We start from the raw sequence: 25,279 nt of genomic DNA, 5'->3' as shown, positions 1-25,279 counted from the left end.
CCTCAGCCTCCCAAAGTGCTCGAATTACAGGCCTGAGCCACCGAGCCTGGCCAACTTTCTTATTTGACCTTTTTGGTTCTCTTTCTCTCTCTGTGTGGATCTGCATCACCATAAGGTATCATTTCCTTACTCCAAACTCCAATACACCTTTGTTTCTGCTCCTTTTCTCTGTTATTGTCAAGTGTGTTATTGGTGCTCTGGATATTTTCATGTGAATTTGAATTACTGTCTGATGTCATTTACCTTCAGCCCGAAGAAATTCCTTTAGCATTATTGTATGTTATGTCTACTAGCATTGAATTCTCTCAGTTTTGTTTATCCGGGATGGTGTATTACACTTTTCTTTTCTCTTTTCTTTTTTTTTTTAGACAGAGTTTTGCTCTTGTTGCCCAAGCTAGAGTGCAATGGTGTGATCTTGGCTCACCATAACCTCCGCCTCCAGGGTTCAAGCAATTCTCCTGCCTCAGCCTCCCAAGTAGGTGGGATTACAGGCATGCATCACTACACCCAGCTAATTTTGTATTTTTAGTACAGATGGAGTTTCTCCATGTTGGCCAGGCTGGTCTCGAACTCCTGACCTCAGGTGATCTGCTCGCCTCTGCCTCCCAGATTGCTGGGATTACATGTGTGAGTCACTGCACCCGGCCATCACCTTAATTTTTGAAAGATAGGTTTCTCTGGCTATAAGATTCCTGGTTGACAGTTTTTTACATTTAGCAATTTGAATATGTCATCCCGTTGCATTCTGACCTCCTTTGTTTCTTTGGAGAAGTTAATTGTAATTGGGGTTAACTTATATGTGATGGGTCTTTTATCTCCTGGTGCTTTCAAGATTTTTGTCTTTGGTTTTAATTTCTACTGTACTGTGTCTATTTACTTTTCTTTTCTTTTTTTTTTTTTTTGCAATTTTCCAACTTTGGGTTTGTTGAATTCTAAGCTCATTAAATATATTTCTTCCAGTTTCCGAATGACTTAATTACACCTTACTGTCTAACCCATGATATTTGGCTGATTTATATAGTAGACCTAACCTCTGAAGGCATTTTTGATTTTTACTTATAGAGTGCAGGTGTGTATTGTGCTTAACTCATAGTTGAGAGTAAACAGGTCCACATGACAGAAAGATAATAGACCATTTTCCTTCCCAAATAATGTGATTTTAATATTATCTTTACAAACACTGAACTTCCAATTTCTTGAGACAATGTTGACTGTTAATAAGTGATTGTGAAACATGTCAAATATATGCTCCTATGGCACAATTTGTATCTCCTGTGCTCTAACTCATACCCATTTGTAGTTGGTTGAATAATGGCCACCCTAAGATACAAAGTCATAATTCTTGACACTTGTAAACATTATCTTGTTTGCTATAAGGACCTTTGTAGATATTATTAAGCATCTTGAGAAGATTACTTTGGATTATCTGATTAGGCTCTAAATCTCATCATAAGGGTCCTTACCAGAGAGAAAAACACAGAGGAGGGATGCACAGAAGAGACAATTGTAGTATAATTGAACCTCAAGCCATGAAATGCTGTCAAGCACCAGAAGCTGGAAGAAGCAAAGAATGGATTCTCTCCTAGAGCTTCCAGAAAGAGTATAGCTCTGTGGACATTTTGATTTTGGACTTCCGACCTCCAGGATTATGAGAAAATAAAGTTCTCTTTTTGAAAACCACTTACTTTTTAGTAACTTGTTAGAGAATCCATAAAAAATTAATATGCTACTCTAGCAATCATTTCTTTAATACCTATTTTCTGCATTAAACTGTAAGCTTCATAAATGCTCGATTATCTGTTTTACACATCTTGATAAGTCCAGCTACTAGCAGAGGGTTTAGTAATATCTGGGCCTTGTTGAATACTTACTGATAAAATGAGTTAATAGGCTGTGATCCCCACATCACTCACAATTGAGGGTTTAGCTAGGTAAATCAGTGAACATGTGAATGAATTAAAGGGCAAATATATATTTATTGCCATAAACAATAAATACAGACTAAGTGTAAAAGATTATCACAATTTTTGGTTTTCCAGCAAAGGAACCTTCTCAGTTCATTTGCTGGAGACTATAAATTTTATGACTAGGAACAAAGAAGAGAAAGTTTTATGGGTGGTTTTACTAGTGGATAGAGTTAGAATTTGAGTTTTCAGCCTAGGAAAGGTGGTTATTCTCTCAGGTATAGGGAATAGGTCAGGAGGAGGCATATGAAATTGTGTTTTTAGCTGTTTGACCTAACATGTGATTTCCTATATATAGTTGTTTGAATATGTTGCTTCAGCCACCACTACTTACAAGGCCTACCTTAAGTAGAAAAATAAATAAATAAATAACAACAAACTAACAAAAAGCACCGAGTGACTTACTTTTGGTTATGCAGTGAGCTCAGTCTACTGGGGTTACTGTTCAAATAAACTCTTGCCATTTCACTGCATAATGATTTTGCTCAGATTAATCATTCTCTTGTGCTGTATGCTGGGGTTAATGGTTATGTTATACTACTTCAAATTATATCACAGGGTCCAAATAAGAAGTGTGTGTATGTGTGAGTGTGTGTGTGTATGTGTGTGTGTGTTTGCAAGCAGGAAGCCCTTTCATGTTGCAGCCATGTAAGATTAACTTTATTATTTCATTCTATTTTTCTATTTGTTTCTTATTCCTCTCTATTATCCATGAAAACTCTTTGTTCTTTGTTGTACTTCTCAGCAAAATGGCTTTTGCCTGGTTCCAACTCCAACCTATGTTAAATTGTACTTCTTCCTGGAATCTACTTCAACAGAAGGTGATATTTTCTCTTAATTCCTATAGTACTTTGCATACTTTTTATCATGGTCCTGAAAATGACAAGAGCCACCATTTACTGAGCATTCATTATGTGCTAAAGATTGGATTACATCCTTTAAATGTATCATTTCATTTAATTCTTACAACAGTTCTGTGTAGTGGGCTCTTTATTTTACAAGAGAGAAAAACTGAAATTTAGAGAAGTTTAAGTGATTTGCACAAAATATGCTGCTTCCAAGTAGAAGGTCTAAATTTCACATAGATAATTTGTAGCGCTCATGTTTTTAACCTTGACCACATATAGTTCTTTAGACCAATACTGATAGCATAGTAAATATGTTTTCTTTCCTAGGTTATACAATAACCTAGGATAACTCTGTATCATTTTTTCATTTCTCAAATTACAGCTTCCAGGACCCAGCAACTCAATATTGTTTGGGTGAATTAATACATGTCTAGAATTTAATTATTACAATAAAAAATTACTGGGCCTTAAAATATATTTTAACATAATTTAAGAAAGTTGTACTGATGGCAACAAATAAGTCATTATAAAAACTTAAAAGATGGAATTTGTGGGTAAGCATGATTTATTCAATATTAACTATGCCAAATGTCTTCTCTCATGTTTCTTCAAGTTCTGTATGTAAGCAATGCATAAAATAGTGAAATATTCATTCATGAATTTTTGATATTTCCTATATAGACGATTTTGTTGAGGTTATAAAAACATTTTGTTTTAATCAATTTATTTATTAAATGCAAATTGGTTTATTAATCTTATGTGTTTTTGTTGTTGTTTTGTTTCCAGGATGGCGTAGGGGTAGATGAGAAGCTGTCTTTACGACGGGTAGCTGTGGTTGAAGATTTCTTTGACATTATTTATTCGATGCATGTGGAAACGGGGCCAAATGGAGAACAAATTCGGAAACATGCTGGACAAAAGAGAACTTACAAAGCAGTAAGTTAGAAAAGAAAAAAAAAGAGCATGCATTTTGAGACTTGATATTACGTATCCTTGTTTAAATGGGTTTGATAATTATAAATATTCTATCTTCAACATAAATTAGGCCATATGATGGTCTTGCCCAACATTTAAACTATAATTATTTTGGTTGTATGTTCACAAATCTATTCATATAATTTAAAACTATCTCTAGAATTTTCATGTTGTTGCTTTTAAAAACGTATAATATGTGGTAGTCCCAATCAAATGCCCACAAATGGGAAGATATATTATATATTATATTATGAATATTATATATTCAGTGAGTCATAGCATATGAATTGTGGACTGGAACATAAGAACTTTTATACTACCACTACTATCAACATTTATTTTCCGTCAAATCATATTAATATGTTTAGGTATTTTCTAGTTCATAGTAATAATAAAATGAGTAAGAACATTTTATGTAATTTTCTTATGTCACCTTATATTCAATATATTTATCCTGAAGGGTATGTATTTCTTAATTTTCTAGGATAGACTATTAAAAGATATGTGTTATTTTAATAGATCAAATGCCCTTGAAAGTTTAAAAATGGAAGTATATGATGTTTTTGTCATAAATTTTGCAAAAAGCAGATTTAATTAACTGTTAGATATTGAAATATATTTTGTCAAAATGGAGTAATATATTATTTCTAAAGTTTCTAATTATACCTACAGTTTGATCTAGACACTTTAATCTAGCTTTTTATTTTAAAACTTTATAAAATCATATTACTATAGATATTTCATCCTGTCTAGGAAAATTGAACAGTAAATTATTCTTCTCCTATATGAGTGAAATGTACATCCGAATTACTTTGTCAGCAATGAGAATAATATCCTTTTTGAGAATTCTTATTGAATTTTGCTTTTGGCTACCTTTATATTAACTGTTTTCAGCTATATTGATATACAATATCAGTCTGGATCCATTTTTTTTTCAGATACAGAAAAATGTGTGAAATGCTCAAAGTTTCAAATACAGGTACCTATGTTTGAAAATTAGCTACTGAGCATAAGAAATAGCTTCTTTTTCATAACTATTTTTTGCTATATTGCCAGGGTCATATTGAATCTTTGTAGTTGCATAATAACCCCTAATACATGTTGTATTTATCCCTCCTTCTCTATGGTTTTGTTTCTTGGCTGTTTCCAAATTGCATGGTTTGTGGGCAGGCACTATTGTAAGTTTCCTTACATAAATCTGCCACATAAACTTTCTTTTGACTTACACATTCCAGGAGACATTCTTATCATGACTAATGATAATGGCCTAGCTTCTTGAGATATTTTTATATAGACTAACATTACTGAACATACTCATTTTGCCTGTCTCCTAAGCCAGGGTTATTCCTCTGGACAGTAATAGGAAAAAAAGAAATGTATATTGATCTACTAATATCACTAACTGTGTAATCTTATAATAATGCATTTTCATGAAATAGCTACCTGAACTCGATAGGACTTTGTAAAAGGACTTTGCTAGGGATGCATAATTTCAATTGTATTAAATGAATAAAAACAAAAACCAAAATAACAAGAAAAAATCAAGTGGTTTCATTGTCAATAGTAGTGTGGAAGTCAAATCTGTTTAGGTGCCAAAAGCAATTTAAAATAATTTAATCTTTGAAATGCATTTATTATAGACCTTTAATCAAAATGCAAAATGAGTCAGTGATTTAAATCCAAATCTCTTGCCCCGTGTTTTCTTAAATGAAATGTAGAGAATCTGATCCATTGCCATTATGCATGCTAAACACTTGCAATAAATTGATAAACATGTTTCCAGTATACACAATTTTGAATTAATATTAGGAAGACATTTTCTGCATTTTGGGGTAGGGATACAACCTTTGAAAGTATATCCAGAATCTGAAACCTCATCTAATCCCTCTTGAGAATGTCTTATTTGAATATCCTCTCTTTTCCCAAGTTTTTATTTGCATGTCTAAAGTGTTGTCACCTTTTCCTAATACGTGAAGGTTCTTTTTGGCCTAAACTTTTTCCCTCTGATCTCTCTAAGTAGAATTCTAATTGGGAAACATTTCCTTTTTATGCAGTAATAATTCATTGTAGGAAAGAAACAAAATATAGAACTGCTTGCAGTGCCAGTGAAACTGTGCATACGACTCTACAATGAATTTAAGTCTAATGTTAAAATGTGATGAAAGTGTTCAATTAATGAGGCATAAAACTAAAATGTAATTTGAAATAGAATGGTTTAGTGCTATTAAGGCCATAGACTGTTGGGCCAGACTTTAATTCTTAATACTAATGCTGAATTTGGCTAGTCATAGGTAGGATTAGCTAGATAAGTATTGCAATTATAATGGTTCCCATTAAGTTTAAGATTTCTTTCTAACTCTTAAACATTAGCTTATAGAGCATGCATAATGATTATGTTTATTGACCTTCTTTTTCTCCTTTTTCCTACATGGCCAAGAAACCATACTTATACAACTAATCATATTAAAGTGTATCATATTGTCTTAACAATATTATCAATAGATCTAGTGGTCATTTTATTTACTTTGCCTTTTTGCAAATCTTTCTATGTTTTCATTCTGCAGGAAATGGTGGTCCTTTAATATTGGATTAACTTTTGAATGCATTTGGTTTTTCTATCTGCAGTATATCATTCCTTGAAATATCTAGGCATTTATAAAACTTAAACTGTATTGCAATCTGATTTGACTTTAGCTAAAATTGGAGGGTATATATATTATTTCTCATGAGCTCTTGAAAATCCCACACAAAATGACACATTTGAGGAATATGTAAAGGCTATCATGATTATTTTTTCAGTCGTTATTGAATTATAGTGACTCTTAGGTCTCTTTTCTACATTTGTATCTGTGTATGTATTAACTTACTGGTACATTGAATGTGTTTCTTTCAATATATTTGTCTATAGTCTACTCTTGGTTATCTACATGAACAAAATGGAGAAGAGGTAGGACCATTCAATATCACTCACGTTTGAACTTAAAATATATCCTTTTACTAAAAAATAGAATCTGAATGCAGATGTGGTTAGCAATTTGGAAAATCACTTCAAAATTAATGATGTGATATTATAAAAATAACTTGAGATCCTGTTTTGTCTTCTAGTTTGTAACTTCTCAAATTCTGCCAAAACTTCATCTTCTGTGAATACATCACTGTTTTCTGGTTTTCTTTTATCAATTGTATTATATCACAGGGTAAGCGAGTTCAGACACATTTCTTAAATTAGGGACTAATCAAAGGGTTAAGTTTCAGAGCTCTTTCTTGATACATGTAAAATAAGACTGACTGGTAGAAATCCAGGAACTAAGAGGGAAAGTCAGTGTTATCAATAGAGAAAACAGTCTGCATATATCTGTGCATAAACACATACACACACACACAACTCACAGTGTGATATTGTAAACTTACATGTATTACTCATATATATAACTGCCAATAATTACATTCAAGTCAGGAGTGGAGAACATATGCTATAGCTAAAAGGAAATAGGCTGGAAGCCAGACTAACGCAGTTTCAAATTTCAAATCTAACACTCATTTCGTATCTGTACCACTTTTGGCAAATTATTTACTCTTTTTCTTTATATGGTGGATAATGATACACATTGTGTGCTAAAATGAATGAGTTACTGTGTGTAAAGTGCCTGGCATATAGTAAACTTGTGATTGGTGTTATTTCTCTCCTTCTTTGTCCAATCACTACTCATGTTTCATGTAGAAGGACAGGCAGCAAAATTAGCATAGCTCTATCATTTACCCTAATTACAATTACGGATCTAATTTCCTAGGCCCGCTCTGATGCCTCTGTGTTGGTAGACAGGAATAGTAATAACTTTTCTTGCAGGCATTTTTTTGGTGCGTCCTGTAGGTGTCACTATCCCTGAAAGTCCACAGTTTGGGTTTATAAGAAAGCATGAGGAAAGGCCAGAGTTCTTGTGTTTAGGAGCTGTCCTGCCAGATGAAATTTGTGAGAGTTTCAGTTATTTCATTTGCTTTTCCCAAAGATTAAATCTGTTAAACTAATTTCAAATTAATTTTGTGGAAAAAATAAAATTGGCTCTTTTTAAAAAAAAAAAATGCTTTTAATATGAATGGAATATTCCTTTCCAGAGATATGCTGTAGAATAGTAACATATTCGTGTAGAATCTCTACAGTCTTACTCTGAAGATTAACAAAGAAAATCTTTATTCTGTCATATCTAGGACACGTAACCTTAAAACTCTAGTTAGCATTATTTTTTGCCTAGTTCTTTTAGTGAATATCTATTGGTTCACTGTCTCTATTGCTAAATAGAATATTCTAACTTGCACCAGTTTCTGCTAGTTTGCCACGCAAAAATTCCCAGAATTTTTGTCAACTTATAGTGGGACTAATGAACCAAATTTGCAGCCATCATGGTGTGGAAAAATAGCACTAAAGTCAAATTCAAGAATTCTGAACAATACATTTAACCTCTTTGTGCATAGGCCACAATTCACTCACATATATGATGTAATTCTATAGTCTAAGGCAGAGTTTGTAGAGTTTGCAGATCTTAACAGTGTTAAAATAGGGGTTTATCTATATACATTTGTGATTCATGCCAAGAAGGCTTTGATCCCAAGCACATTTTTCTTCTGTGTCATAGTGCCTCAAGTTTTACAATTAGAACTCAATCTATTTGGGTTAAACCGTTGACCCCTGTATCTTTATATAAAATTCAAATATCATTAGGCAAGAGAAGGTGGAGAATCACTTAAGTTGCTAGCAGTCATTGATACTTTATATGATCATTTAACATACATGCTTCTGTCTCTCCTCTGTAGCTAAATTTAACTCAAGTCAGGAGTAAGATAGAAAGAAAATGTGAGTCATTGGCATAGAGCAATCTGTTGACCTCCCATTTAGAACAGGACCTGCCTGATTTTTTTTATTTTTATTTTTTGAGACAGAGTTTTACTCTTGTTGCCCACACTGGAGTGAAATAGCATGATCTCAGCTCACTGCAACCTCCGCCTCCCAGGTTCAAGTGATTCTTCTGCCTCAACTTCCCAAATTGCTGGAATTACAGGCATTCACCACCATGCATGGTTAATTTTTTTTTTTTTTTTTTTTGTATTTTTAGTAGAGACGGGGTTTTACCATGTTGGTCAGGCTGGTCTCAAACTCCTGACCTCAGGTGATCTGCCTGCCTTGGCCTCCCAAAGTGCTGGGATTACAGGCATGAGCCATCGCACCCAGCCCTGATTTTTATATGAGTCCTAATGTGGCATCACACCTAATAGCGTTTGGTATGTGTTTGCCAGTTAAAAGTTAAGACCCATGTCATCAAGATGAGGAAGAAGTCTCAGCAAACTCCATAGAAAAATCTTTATTTTCCAAAAAAGGGGAACTATATTTATTCAAAATATTTAAAAATGTTAGAGTATATTTTGAAATAAATTAATGTTATTAAATGAAAAACTGAGAATTACATACATTTCTCAGAAAAAAATGCTCTCTAGACATGATTCACTCATAGAATATAAAAATACTGTGTGTTTGAGTCTCTTTCACTTCTTTTTACTCTTTTGAATTTTTCTCTTTCTTGCCACAGATCTAAGCGCAAGTATAGGTTGTCTTTGAAGCAAAGGGGCGAAGAAAATCTCTATCAGGCTTAGAACTTAATTTCATTTCTGTAGCCAAATTCTTTAATGTAGAAATAAAATTAAGGCAAAATAACACAACAGACAAATATAGGTTCCTGCCTTTTTAATGCAGATCCATTGTTTTTTCCGCATTTTATTATTACAAACTAGAGTACCTTAAATAAGCTGCTGTTCTGAATGTCTAACAGAGATAGAAAAAACTTAAAATGAAGTATTCCAAGTCCATATTTTTGGTAGACTTTGTCCAATATTGAACTCATTAATAATTTACACTGTTACACAATAGATCTGTGATCTAGAATTGTATTTTATAGCTAGTTTACCTTAGAGAGTTTAGCAGTATAAAATAGCACTCAAATGTAGGTATTTTACAGATAATTTTGTTAGGTTATTTTGATTTATATCTCTCTATAGAAATGTAAAATATCTAGATATATCTATAGCTATCTATAGATAAATAGATCTATATCTTTCTATATCTGTTTGTATCTATATAGACATATGTATCCATCTGTCTCTTTATATATATACATATATGTCTATTAGATATATAGATACATATCTATATATACATATGTAGATATATCTCTATGTATCTATATAGATATAAATATACAAAGATGTAGATCTATCTCTATATATTCTCATATATAGAGAGAACGATATATATATAGATAGATATATAGATATATATACTACCTCACATTTGAGGTAGAATATAAACACATTACTTTTCACATTGGTTTATTTATTAGTTACACACATACACACACACCCTATATCCACACAAACATATATAGATTTTACACAAGTGATTTCTAAATATTAACTACAGCTACTGAATATTATTCAGATTACTGTCAGATGTGTACAACATCTCAGAAGGAAACAGTTAAAAATAAATCGGCATGATAATTAAATTTATCAACTAGCAATCCTAAAACAAAAGAATAGCTTATTGTCATTTATTAAAATTGAATTATATCTCATATAGGTGTAGTTGCTCGTTGCAGTGGCCAGAGTAATACTGCAAATCTTTAAGATTCAGAAGCTGTCTTCTTGGTAGTGGAGACAAAAAAAATGACGTAAGAGCTTATCCAGAGAAGTTTATCATCAGCTAATGTCATCCACCACATCATCAATAATTTTTATATTAAATTATAATATCCCAGTGAATATTCTTTGAAATATAATTTACCTTTTGGAGAAACTTCATTAGCTCTTTGTGACAGCCTAGTAAATTACTACTTTAGTGCTCCCTAGTGGTGAAAAGGAGCCAATGCGGCTTTAAAAAGTAGCTGGTTAATGCCTCCTAGTGGGTGATTCTCACTCAGATCAAGAGGTTTGTTTTCCTTGCTACTCTGATAGTGTAAAAAAAATTAAAATGACCAAATTTCTTAAAGTGTCTGCATGTATGCGCCTGTATAAATTACTATATAGGTAATGAATTTGCATAGAAGTTAGTGGCAAGGAGATGTAAGACATAGGAGACTGGCATGAGATTGTGGAGAGAGAATGGGACAGCTTTGATGCCAGCTAGACTTGAGTTTAAATCCCATAGTGTAAGTTCTGCATGTGTGATGTTGGCATGTTATTATTTTGTAAGGTTGTTTTTGGGGCCATAAATAATATAGGTAAAGTTTTAATATAATAATTGCTTCGAACTTCAAAAATTATAGATATTACAATAATGTGGTGACTAGAAAGATGGGTTTTTTCTTTTAATATGGAGTGGTTTTGGGGGTAACAGATATTCTAAATTGCTTTTCCCCCCTATTAACCAGGTAATCAAAAGCTAACTTCTTTTTTTTGTCTACTATGCTCCTTAGTGACCTATGGATAACACCCACCCATGTCTTCATTCATGATTTTCTCATAAATTTGAGAATATTATTCACTAGCTTTATGAGCAGCAGACTTAGTTGTCTTATGATAAGAGCCAGCTTTTACCTATTTTTATCCATTTATCTCTTCTTCTCCCCATTCTCCCCCCACCCTCAATTTCCTGGGAATGTCCTCTCACAGTGAACACTTTCCTCGGCTCTATTTGAGTTTCTTGGTTACGGGTGAATTCCGAAAGAAACTGAGTTGGTAACCTAGTTGCTTCTTTTGAGAATTTGGAATTTGGAACAGGAAATTTCTATCTTTCTGTGCTTTTTCTCATCAATAGATAATACATAGACATGGTATATTTGGTCAGATATATTCATTAGTGTCTAATCATTGATATAGTCTAAAGCGTTGTCTCTCAATTGGGCTATATAGGCCTTAGGGGCAGACAAATAGCATTGTCCCAAGTACTCCAGGCCTTTTAATATCCCATAATATGTTAATTTTCAGCATCACCAACCCCCAGATACTGTGATAACCAAAACGCCTTCTTGTTCTCTATTTGTAAAATCACCTAGTGAGAACGGTAAACATTCCCAGTTGAGAGACATTTTATAAAAGAAACCACATAGCCAGTTCTCTACTTGGTACCTTTGAAAAATATGTTTCTTATTTGCCAGTTATCGAGCAATTCAATAATTCAGACAACTAATTCTACATCCAGAGTGCACTGTCATCATCTCACAGATTCTGCACTTTGCCTGCATAAATACATGAAGGATATGCAAATTACTGGAGTCCCTAACAGAATGAAGTGAAATCTTCGCCATCTTTCTCTGTCTCCCTAACGTGGCTAATGATTGCCTGCTTTGAGCGGCTACAGCAACTGTATTCTTGGATATGCATTCAAAAAGAATTGCTGGCTCCCCACTGACCAGCAGTGTGTAAGAAAGGTAAACTTTAACAAGGGAGTTGCAATAGCAGCCTAGGAGGGTTTGAACATGCCGATGAACTCTAGACCAGAAAAGTGGCATTCTTTGTGGTTCTCCCCTAGGGCCCAAAGGAAATATAAATGTATCATATTACACATACTCTTCAGGAAAAATCAAGACAGGAAGAGGTTTTCCACACTCCCATGTAAGTAATTGTGTATTTTAATGTAATTCTTCATGTCACAAGTAATTCTATAAACAATGACTTTGCTGAGTTATCTTATTTAATGCAATATTTAGGAATTCTCTTTATTTTACTATTAGTGAACCTGTATGAAAAAGATCTTTTTCATTGCCCATCTGCTTATTTTTTCATCTAATATAAGAATTCTCTGTTTTGACAATCTTTTCCTTAGCAGCCAAATATTCAATCATGAGAAATAACATAGCCGAATGTGGTGGCGCATGCCTGTGATCTCAGTGCTTTCAGAGGCTAAGATGGGAGAATTGCTTGAGACCAGGAGTTTGAGACCAGCCTGAGCCACATAGCTGGATGCTATCTCTACAAAAAATAAAAATAAAAAAAATTAGCTGAGCATGGTGGAGCATGCCTCTAGTCCTAGATGCTCAGGAGGCTGAGGTGGGTGATCACCTGCCCAGGAGTTTGAGGCTGCAGTGAGCCATGATCATGCCATTGCACTGCAGCCTGAGTGCCAGAGTGAGTCTCTGTCTCTAAAAAAATAAAAGTAAAATAAAATAAAATAAAAAGAAGTGACAGAAAAATAGCACCCACAAGTTTAGGGATACATCTCCAGTTTGACTATTTCTTTTTTGAAATGGTTTCATTTACTCAGTGGATGGCTATTTTAATTATTGTAAATAAGGTTCCAGATTAAATATGTTAATCATTATAAAAGGCTAAAATAATAAAATAAAGCTCTTTCGTGAATATCAATATATCTGAATTTGAAATATAATCAGTAAAGCAAAACAAGTTTCCAACGAAAATTAATTATAATTTAACATAAACCACATTCTATTTTCTGCTTGATTAGACTTCAGTCTACTAATGTATACTGATGTAATACCAAATTCATCTGATGGTGCCCTAGAATGCTGCTACCTGTATATGTTTTCCTCCTCTAGTTTCTTTATATCATATAGTGAAATGCTTTGCCTTCTTTTAAGCTGTTTTTGCCTCTGGTCTAGCACTTGTACCATTTCCCTATCTTTGGAGAATACTCACTTCCTACCTCTGTACCACATTCACTTTTCATTTCTTTTGCTCTGTGTTGAATGCATTTGCCTCAAATCTCCAAATTGTTTTTATCTGTCTGAAAAACTGACTTGAACCATCTAAAATACTCCTGCCTGCTTTATACCTTCTTCAGATTTGCCTACTTTTATTTTAAATTTGACCACATACTCATCAAATTCTTAGCACTACAAAATAACTTTGGATGAACAGAGTGCATTCCTCTGCTTTAGACTGGTGTTTTTTGTTTTTTCTGTTTTTTGGGGTTTTTTTTTCCATTAGATACCATAATCCACTTGTGACTCATCAAGTTAATTTATTGGGCTGTGATCACTTTTAAAAAATGAAGTAGAGAAGAGAATAGAAATGATCAGTTTGATTTTATGAGTGTGGATATGTGCTAGCTTATGATGTGAAATGTATGTATACCTGTGCTGTTGATATAGAATACTGGAAAGCCTTGCTTTAGATGGGCACTATGATTTCAAGCTGCCTGCAGACTCCCCAGTAATCACTTCCACCTACCCTATCACTTCTGCTCTTGGCATAGCCTTAGATTTTCCTGACATAACAATTTTTTCCAAAGTTAAAATTACCTTCAGACTCAAACCAATATTTTCATTCATATTAGATAAATATACTCTTTAAGGTTGCTAGATTTAACACACACAGGATGACCAGTTATATTTGAATTTCAGATAAACAATAGTTTTAATACATTTGGCTCCAATATTGTATGTTTATCTAGAACTAAAACTGAATTGGGTGTCTTATATTTTATCTAGCAAACTTAATCCTATTTAAAAATCAACCCAGATCCTCCTGACTGGACTAGATCAGCCATCTCAACTAGGTAAAAAAGGCAAGGGTAGATGAATGGGTGTGAAGACTGAGGGAAAACATGATCAGAGAAGAAGGGAGAAAAAGAAAATGTGGGCAGTGCTTTTCTACAAATGTGCATTAGAGTAATGCTAATACTCCCAGAGTCATAGCAAAACAAACAGTACTGCAGGATTGATAGGAACTCAGAGAAAACATGATAATCCTCCACCAGGGAGCATGGGGATTTAGGGGTGGTTGTGCAAATCTGGCAGTTTCCTGGTTTTGCTATTGGAAACATCATTTAGGCACAGGAGTTCTTTTGGTCTTTAACAGATGTTGAAAGGTCAGATAGATACTCTGTCTATAGATAGATGAGTAGTTAGTGTTCCCAAGCAAAAAATTTTGAGAGATACAGTGATTACAAATTTGTTTAGGCAGGCCAGTATGTCTGCCTTTTGTCTAACTCATTGTTGCTAGACAAGAACTTTTTATCTGTGAATTTTCTTGTTGAGTCCTGATTAAAGCCTTTTTCAGAGTTGCTTTGAAACTAATCAAACAATTGCCAATAGATAATTCCAAGAATTTGATATGTCCAGTCACATTAGTGCTGTAGAACCATATTGGGTAGTATTCAGTGGTAATTATGGTGCCTATGCATTCAATAGTTATTTGCTGGATAAATAAATATGTAGTTGAAAAAATGTCTTTATCTTTGCAAGACTGTTTCCTTACATATCTCTGCAAATTAATTATTTCCTCTGCAGTAGTACAATGATGTACACTGTTAATCCTTTTTCATGGACAAGTGGGTTAAAAAATTTATTTTAATAGAAAAGAAAATTAGTGTCTGAGCATTTCAATTTTGTAACACATCTAGAAAATTATCAAAGTCATAGCTAATGTAAGTCATCACATTATATTCCACTTGGGCTCAAATGTGACAGTGGTTGCATACTTTTTAAAGTCCTAAATGCAAAGGCATTCAATATATAAAACAGAAAAAGAGAGCTGTTCCTTGAATTGGAGATATGCATAGAGCCTAGATTTCTTTTCCTCAGATAGAGGCCTTGCTGGAGTTTGGTGTTCTATATGTTTATGAATCAGGACATATGGGTTTTTAATTTGGATTCGTAGGATCTGTTCAATTTAATTTTAATCTTATGTTTTACAAATAAATTTTCTATACCTTAATTATCCAGTTATATATATTGCAGAGGGTTTGTGATACAAATTTTCTCAAATATAGTAAGATAAACAAATTTCACTAGGAGATTATTTCTAGTTTATTCTTTATCCATGATCCCCAGGATATTCATAAGAGAAAATGTCAGAAGTTTGACCTCAAGGGCAAATTCTTTTAGGAATATACAGTTTGATATTTGGCAAAAACTATGGTGTTCATATATTTATTCTAGTAAATAAAGGCATTATTTCTGTTCTCTAAATTCATTTTAAAAACAAAAGGTGGAGAAAGGTGATTTTAAGAATTTGTGTGATTATATTAGGTATTGTTTGCTCAAAAGCTCTGTGTCTGAAAAGGAGCACAATATACCAAAGCACCCAGTTACATTTTCAAATTACTGATATTTAGGAACACTAATCATTTTTTTAATTACACAAGTGAATTTAGGTTAAAATTGTATAATTTTGGTTGATAAATCTTTTGATTAGCTTATTTTTGTTTGTTTGCTTTATAAAATGATTATTTCTACTCGTGATTTGCCAATGTTATGTGATGGCTTTATTTCAGCTTGCACATTAGCTTCAAATCTTAGACCAAGAATGGCTTCTCTGCTGGTGAATTTCTTCTTACAATTAGATGTCTTATTCCTTTAGGGAGAGGCAGTTATTTACATTCCTCTCATGAATTTCATTAAAAGTGGAAGTCCAACGCATTTGCTGACTGGCTGCTAAAATATTACAGCATTGTCACAAAACCATCATTTTAGTCATCAGTTTTGCTGGAATGGAACAGATGGCCTGTTAATTTTTTTCAAGGCGGAGCTCTGTGTTGTTGCTCCATAGTCTGACTTGTTCTTGTGGAACTTTGTAACCTGAGACAAGGTACAGAGTGCTTGACTGACCCTTGTATTCAGAAAGGTCACCACAAACTGGTTAGAGCATTTTACACTTATAAAGAACTTCACACCAGGGAACATTATAAACATTTTGGAATAATTAACCTATGCTGTGAGGTTAATATCCCAGCTCTTTATGGAGGAAACAGTCTCTATCTTTTTTCAATACTGATAACTAGGAGTGGCTATAAAACAGTGGTTAAAGTGATAGACTTTGAAACCGCAATAGCAGGTGAGTCCTATCTCTTGTACATAGTTGACAAAATACACAACCTCTCTGAAGCTTAGCTCTCTCATCTGTTACACAGAGATCGTGACAGTGATCATGGTAATCTATTCGTGGGATTGTTGTGAGGATTAAATGATGAAACTCATGTAAAGTTCTGATTCAGCATAATCCATTTACTAAGTACTCAATTAATGGAAAACAATCAGATTGCTTGGTGACAATAGATTGCTTGGTGACATTTTCTTCCATGTAATGCAGCCAAAACAAATAATTATCATGTAATTAATGGGAATCTTAATTTTGAGGATTGCAAATTCTCTACCATTTCAAGAACCAGAGGTTTGCAGGTGTATGTATAATACAAACTGAATAGTTAGAAACCCTTTTTATTGAATACCTTAGAAAGGAAACATTGTTGTAATTAGAGAGGAAGGATACTTGGGACTGAGAAAAGAAGACATGGTCAGATTCCCCATGTTTTAAAATTATTTTCCGTTGTTTTTTCTCTTAATTTGAGCTATTTTATGGCTTAGTTAAGGAGATAAACTTACATACTTACGAAACATAGTCTGAAAAAATAGAGCAAAACAACAATTTGTTATTAAATTTTTTTGATTAATTAACTTCTTCAATTTTTCTAACTTTGTTACTTCAGATCCAAGTTGGAAAGGTAATTTATTTCTGAAGACTCTGATACTAAAAAGGAAAATGTAAGAAAACTTTAGTATTACACATTATTGAATTTACAAGATGAGTTTTGCAAATTAGTTTGCTTGTGGTTGCTTTTAAAATTTCAGATTTTTGGATATCTTGTATGTTTACCTTAACTGCATTGTGTTAAGGTGAAGGCTAGTGATACTCAGGAATGGCCAGTATTTGGCCTTATAGTTGTAGGACTTTTTAAAGTACCATTTTTTTTCTTCAGAAAGGCAGGACATTGGCAAGTAGACAAGTATATTTGTCCATGAGATTTTCGGTAAGGTATTCGCAAAGAGTTTGCTTGTCATTTTTTTTATAACCTACAGATGGAAGATAGGAAACCATGCCCTTTATAGAACTTGATCATTGAGCTTTTTACAGGTGGATAAGTTTCTCACTGGATCACTAATGTTGTGCTGTTATTGCTCCAGAGGCTGATTTTATTGGTCAGTCCATCAAAAGATGCTGTGGTTAAATTACTTTTATATGGAAGTATTACTATACTTTTTGGATGGTAGAGGTCATTTCTACTTCTAATTTATGGAAATAATTTAATCTATTATTTTCTGTATTACCGATGAATTCCAGTCCTACTGGACTTAGACTGTAATACTTCCACTGAAAACACTATCAATGTTCCCCAATACACAAATGAATTAAGGCCTTCAGAAGTGGTAAGTTACGAAAAATTTACCTTGTGCCACAATTCCCCCACTCCACAACCATAGATAATTCTGAAATGGCCTCATTGTCTGGGGTGACACTGAAATTCTTTGTCTCACTGCCGAGGAAATCAAGAACATGGACATACCAAGGGTGAGGTTAGAGCAGAAATTTAATAGGCAAAAGAAAGAGAACAGCTCTCTGCTGCAGAGAGGAGTCCCAGAAAAAGGGTTGCCGTTCTTCAGGGAAATGCAAGGGTTTTTATAAGCAAGTTAGTGGGGAGGCAGTATTTCATCTACATAGGGCGTAAAAAATCCTGTTAGGACTAGGTTTGTCATTTGCATAGGGTGTGACTCTCTGGCAGTCCTCACCCCAACCTTTTTGGCAGGTCCTTAGCCTAAGTTAGTCCATGTTGCTTATCTTTTCCCCCACTGCGCATGTGCTAAGTGGGAGGCAGGTAGGCAAAATTTTAAAAATTAGTTGTGCATGGTAGAGTGTACCTGTAGTCCCAGCTAGTCAAGGAGGCTGAGGCAGGAGGCTTGCTTGAGCCCATGACTTTGAGGTTGCAGGGAGCTATTACTATGCTACTCCACTCCAGCTTAGGTGATGTGCCTGGCCATAGTTGATGTGACTGGCCCAAGGTAGTTCTTTCTATTGGTGCAGCTGCAGGCACCAGCTTCATGCAAGCTTCTAGCTGCCTTATCCAAAAAAGGATGTGGAAAGGAATGTGCTCACTAGGGCCCACAGTGCTTACTGGGACCCACTGTATGCATGTGAAACTTGCTAATTACACAGGAGGCTCCCTCTTTGTGCTGGAACTTGCTTCCTTATCTATGTCTGCAGCCTGATCTTCCAGGCTGCTCTTTTAGAGCAGAAATTCTGCTGAGGACTCTTTGCTCTATTTGCCTGGCTAGTTTCTTCCTTCCTTCTCTCTGAATTCAAGGTAAAAGATAATAATAGTAACAAATCTTTCCCATGACTCAAGTTGAAGATAGTTTAACAAGCACTGATTTTTTCTGTGATGACATTTTGATACGTTGGGTTTCTTGAAATTTTTGTTTGTTTGTTTGCTTTCCCTGGGCCCTTAGCATTTGTCTTGTCTGTTGGATAAGCCACTCATCGTCCATTAAATTTACAGAAATAGACCAGTATTTAGGAAATCCATGTTTGATTTCCAGCATTTTACTTTGCCTTCTGCTGTGTAACAATGACAATTCATTTCGTCTCTTTATAGCAGTCAACCAATTTATCAAAAAGTTATTGGAAAATCTGTTTTAACCATTTGCTAAAATAATGGTAGTAAAACCACAGTGAAAAGTATAACATTATATAAGCATAAGAAAACAAGTCTAGATTCATAGAAAACAACATTTGTAAGAAATATATTCCCCATAATTATTTACTTGATAAATAATGTTAGGTCATTAGTTTATAAAGTTCAATATGGCCATTTTCTAGTTCATCCTTTGCATGTTCATTTCTGTTGTGAGCTATATATTTAATATGTGAATTGTCAGATGGAAGTTGTGATTTTTTTAGCGCTTAGTTAAGATGGATCAAGGCTAATATCCATTCTTTAAAGTTTGCATCTTATCACTATCAAGGGACAGTGTTTCTGTGTTCATAAACAAATTCTAAGGAAATACTCTTTGTCTTTCTGAAATATAAAAATGTTTTTAAGAATACATTTTCAAGTGAAATATTGTTATCACCAATATTCTAGAAAATGTTCTGTACCTTTGTATATTCAAAATCCAGTTTCCATCTAGAAACAGAGTAGTCACATTGGAAAACTGGGTCTAAGACATTTATGACGTTTATGAACGATTATAGCATTTTACATAGTTAATTGTAATATAGTAGAATAGTGTTTTTAGTATCTGAATCCAAATATTTTTAAATTTCTGTTCCTTCTAGGTTTTATTTGCAACTGCTATTACATATTGCAAGAAAGATATTAGGACTTCGATAAATGGGCTGCCTTGAGGGACCTGTCCCTGAGTGTTATCACCATTTATGAATATCTATTTAAAGTTGATTTAACATTTCAAACATTCATTCCCAGCAAATGAGAACAGGCCTTTCATTAGGGTAAGGGTCATAGAGGTACTTAGCATAGGTCTCAAGTTAGAAGAGGATTGGTGCATAGGCTTTCAATGCTATCTCTGAATTAGGTTAAATAAGGATGCACACAGAATCAAATGGCAGTATTTCATCACAAAAGTTTAATTATGAAATGCAATTATTCAAATATATCATAATTTAAGAATTTTCCAAGGACAGGACACTTTTAATTTTTTTTTTTTTTAAAGAGGCATTGTCTCACTCTGACACCCAGGCTGGTGTGCAGTAGCATAATAATAGCTCCCTGCAACATCAAAGTCATGGGCTCAAGTGAGCCTCCTTCTTCAGCCTTCTTGACTAGCTAAGACTACAGACACACACTACCATGCACAACTAATTTTTAAAATTTTACATAGTGATAGGATCTATGTTGGCTGGGTTGTCGCAAACTCCTAGCCTCAAGTGATCCTCCAGCCTCAGCGTGTCAAATTGTTGGGATTACAGGTGTGAGTCACCACACTGAGAACTGCAGTAATGAAGGTTGTCTAGGATATTTTCTTTTTTTGCTAGCTTTATTGAGGCATGCTTGGTAAATGAAAATTGTAGCCAGGTGCAGTTGCTCATGCCTGTAGTCCCAGAGCTGTGGGACACCAAGATGGGATGATTGCTGGAGGCCAGGAGTTGAAGAGTAGACTGGGCAACATGATGAGACCCTGTCTCCACCAAAAAAAAAAAAAAAACTGGGTGTAGTGGTCCGCACCTGTAGTCCTAGCTAATTGGGAGGCTAAGGCAGGAGGATCCATCACTTGACCCCAGGACTTTGAGGCTATAGTGAGCTGTGATTTCAGCACTCCAATCCAGCCTGGGCAATAGAAAGAGATCCTGTCTCAAAAAATAGATTGTATATATGTTAGGTGTACAACGTGTTTTCATATACATCTACATTATGAAATTATTACTGCAATCAAGCTAATTACAGTCAAGCTAATTAGCATATCCATCACCACATGTAGTAACCATTTGTGGGTACATGTGGTAACACTTGTGATTTGCTCTGTTAATGAATTTTAAGCATACAATACAGAATTATCTGCAGTCACTATGCTATACATTTGATCTCTAGAACTTATTCATACTACATAACTGAAACTTTGTACCCTTTGACCAACATCTCCTCATTTTCCTCACCCTCCAGCCACTGGAACCACCATTGTATTCTACTCTCAGCTTCTATGAGTTTGACTTTTTCAATTTCCACATACAGGTGAGATTATGCTTGTCTTTCTATGTCAGGTTTATTTCACTTACCATAATATTCCCCAGGTTCATACATGTTGTTGAGAATGACAGGATTTCCTCTTTTTTCAGTGCTGAATATTATTTCATTATATGTGTGTAATAACATGAAATATATATGTATATATACACATATAAAATTAAATATTGATATATTTTATGCCATATTTTCTTTATTCCTTCATCAGTGGACACTTATATTGTCCCCATATCTTATTATTATTATTTTTTGAGACAGTCTTGCTCTGTTGCCCAGGCTAGAGGGCAGTGGCACAATCTTGGCTCACTTCAAACTCTGCCTCCTGGGTTCAAGTGATCCTCCTGTCTCATCCTCCCAAGTAGCTGGGATTACAGGTACCTGCCACCACATCTGGCCAATTTTCATAATTTTAGCAGAGATGAGATTTCACCATGTTGGCCAGGCTGGTCTCGAACTCCTGACCTCTGGTGATCCACCTGTCTCAGCCTCCCGAAGCGCTGGGATTACAGGTGTGAGCCACTGTACCTGGCCTAGTTGTCCCCATATCCTGGCTATTGTGAATAAGGCTGCAATGAACAGAGGAGTGCAGATATCTCTTGGAGATAATGATTTCATTTCCTTTGGATGTGTTCCCAGAAATGGAATTGCTGGATCACTTGGCAGTTCTATTTTCAATTTCTAGGGAAACCACCATATTGTTTTCTATAATGGATGGGTTGATTTACATTTTCACCAGTAGTATACAAGACTTCCCTTTTCTTCACATCCTTGCCAATACTTTTTATCTTTGACTTTTTTATAACAGTGATCCTAACAGGTGTGAGGTGATATCTCATTGTGGTTTTGAATTTTATTTCTCTGATGGCTAGTGATGTTCGACATTTTTTCATATACCTGTTAGCCATTTGTAGGTCTTCTTTTGGGAAATGCCCATTCATGTCTTTTGCCTATGTCTTCATCTGTTTGGGCTGCTATAATGAAATAATCTAGAATGGATAATTGAAAAGTAATAGAAACTTATCACCCGTAGTTATGGAACCTAGGAAGCCCAAAAGCAAGGTACCAGTATATTTAGCGCCTGATAAGGAACCGTTCCATGTAGATGGTGACTTCTTTCTTGGTGGAAGGGCCAAAGAGACAAGCAGGCCCCCTTAGACCTCTTCTATAAGGGCACTAATCCCATCTATGAGAGTGTAGCCTCCCAAAGGCCTCACATCCCAACACTATTGCACTGGGGATTAAGGTTCAATGAAAAAGTTTAAGAAGACACAGACGTTTAAACATAGCAGCCCATTTTTAAATCAGGTTATTTGTTGTATTGCTATTAAATTTTTTGAGTTCTTTATATATTTTGGACATTGACCCTTTATTATGTATGGTTTGCAAATAATTCCTTCCATTCCATGGGTTGTCTATTCATTGTTTACTGTAAGGAAGATTTTTAGTTTATGTAATCCTATATATAAAAATATATATACACACACACTCCTACATATATACACGTATATATATATATACACACACACACATTTAAGTCTTTAATCCCTTTTGAGTTTATTTTTGTATAAGGTGTGATACAAAGGCCAATTTATTTATTCCACATTTGGATATCCAGTTTCCAAATACCATTTGTAAAAGAGATTATCCCTTCTCTTTGTGTGTTCTTGGTGTATTTGTTAGAGATTATTCTTTCTTTTTTATAGCTTTCATTGTATAGATCTTTGTATAGATTTTTTATCATCTTGGCTGAATTATGTTTCTATTTTATTTTATTTTTGATGCCATTTTAAATGATGTTGTCTTCTTATTCTTTTTTGTATAGTTCATTGTTGTGTATAAACATACAGCTGATTTTGTATCTTGATTTTTTTATCCTGCAACTTTACCGGATTTGTGTATTAGTTCTAACATTGTTTTGGTGGGGTCTTTAGGATTTTCTGCCTATAAGATCATTTCAATTGTAAACAAAGAAAATTTTATTTATTTTTTCAAGTTTAGATGGCTTTTCTTTTTCTAACCTTTTATTACTATGACTAGGACTTCTAGTACCATATTGAATAAAAGTGACAAGAGTGGGCATCTTTGTCTTATTCTTGATTTTAAAAGAAAAGTTTTCATTTTCTCACCAGTGAGTATGACATTAGATGTGGGCTTATTGCATATGGCTTTTATTATATTGACGTACATTTCTTCTATACATATTTGTTAAGAGTTTTAATCATGAATAGATGTTGAATTTTGTCACATTCTTTTTCTGAATCTATTGAGATGATTATATTATTTTTTATCCTTCAATCTGCTAATGTGGTAAATCTCATTTATTGATTTGTGTATTTTGAAATGTCCTTGCATCCTAGGGATAAAACCCACTTGACTATAGGGTATAATCCTTTTAATGTGCTTTTAAATTTTGTTTGCTAGTTTTTGTTGAGTTTTTCATCTATGTTCATCAGAGAAATTTGCTGTAAACTTTTTTTGTAGCGTCCTTATCTGGCTTTGGTGTCACGGTAATGCTGGCATGAACTTGGAAGTGTTCCCTCCTAACCAGTAATTTCTTTTTTGGGGGGCAGGGGGTGGGAATGGAAGGAGTTTGAGAAGGGTTATTGTTAATTCTTCTTGGAATGTTTAGTAGAATTGACCAGTGAAGCCTTCAGGTCCTGGGACTTTCTTTATTGGGAGGTTTTTGATTACTGATTTGATCCCCTACTCACTATTGATCTGTTCATATGTCCTGCTTTTTATGATTCAGTCTTGGTGTGCTACACATTACTAGGAATTTATGCATTTCTTTTGTGTTATCAGATTTGTTGGCATATATAATTGTTCATAGTAGTTTCTTATGATTCTTTGTATTTCTCTGATATCATTTACAATATCTCTTCATTTACTTATAATTTTATTTATTTGATTCCTCTCTATTCCTTGGTCTAGGTAAAGTTTTGTCAATTTTGTATATCTTTTCAAAAAACAAATAACTTGGTTTCATTGATCTTTTTTGTTTTTCTAGTCTCTGCCTTATTTATTTCTGTTCTGATCCTTATTATTTCCTTCTATCTGTTAACTTTGACCATAATTTGTTCTTCCTTTTCTAGTTCTTTGAAGTATAAAGCTAGGTTATTTGAGATCTTTTTCTCTTGTTTTAAAAATTAATTAATATTATTATTGTTTTTAGAAACAGGAAACAGGCTCTCCCTCTGTCACTCATGCTGGAATGCAGCGGCATGATCATAGCTCACCGCAGTCTTGAACTCCTAGGTTCAAGCTATCCTCCCACCTCAGCCTCCTGAGTAGCCAGGACTACAGGTGCATGCCACCATGCCTGACGAATTTTTTTTTTTTTTTTAACTTTTTATAATTTTTTTTTAGAGGCAGAATCTCGCTATGTTACCCAGTCTTGTTTCAAATTCCTAGCCTCAAATGATCCTTCCTCTTCAGCTACCCAAGTAGCTGGGATTACAGGCATGAGCCACCACACCTGGCTCTTTTTCCTTAATGTAACATTTATTGCTATACACTTCCCTGTTTGAACTGCTTTTGCTATATTCTATAAGTTCTGATATGTTTGTTTCCAGTTTGTTGTGCTTAAGATATTTCTGGATTTCCCGTTTGATTTTTTCTTTGCTCAGGAGTGAGTTTTTTATTTTCACATATTTGTAATTTTTTTCAATTTTTCTTCTATTATTGATTTCTAGTTTCATACCAGTGTGCTCTGTAAGGATATTTCATATGATTTCAGTTTTTAAAAATTTGTTAGGACTTGTTTTGTGGCCTAACCTATGATCTATCATGAAGATTCTTCCCGGTTCACGTGAGTAGTATATGTCTTCTGCTGCTGTTGGATGGTAAGTTTTGTATATGTTCATTAGGTTCATTCAGTTTCTATTGTTGTTCAAGTCTGCTATTTCCTTATTCATTTTCTGTCTGAACTATCTTTTACTATTGAAAGCGATATTTTGAAGTTCTCTGCTGTTAACATGTTGCTGTTTGTTTATCCTTTCAGTTCTATAACATTG

At 34.1% G+C, this 25,279-nt stretch overlaps 1 protein-coding gene across 6 annotated transcripts in view; it reads left to right on the top strand.

The window, feature by feature from the left end:
• Positions 1–25,279, top strand: part of NOL4 (nucleolar protein 4) — a 405,759-nt gene that overhangs the window by 89,521 nt on the left and 290,959 nt on the right. For 5 of the 6 annotated variants that reach the window (XM_011974392.1, XM_011974396.1, XM_011974394.1 and 2 more), the window contains one exon: positions 3,599–3,748. In XM_011974392.1, the coding sequence (XP_011829782.1) occupies positions 3,599–3,748 (150 nt within the window). Of the gene's footprint in view, positions 1–3,598; positions 3,749–4,725; positions 4,767–25,279 lie in introns of all 6 variants that reach the window. The other variant, XM_011974397.1, reaches the window with a different exon arrangement.

This window comes from Mandrillus leucophaeus, unplaced genomic scaffold, assembly GCF_000951045.1.
Source record: "Mandrillus leucophaeus isolate KB7577 unplaced genomic scaffold, Mleu.le_1.0 Scaffold145, whole genome shotgun sequence".
In the NCBI taxonomy this organism is placed as follows: Eukaryota; Metazoa; Chordata; class Mammalia; order Primates; family Cercopithecidae; genus Mandrillus; species Mandrillus leucophaeus.
Note: the sequence above shows the minus strand (reverse complement) of the source record. Positions and strands in the feature narration are given on the sequence as shown.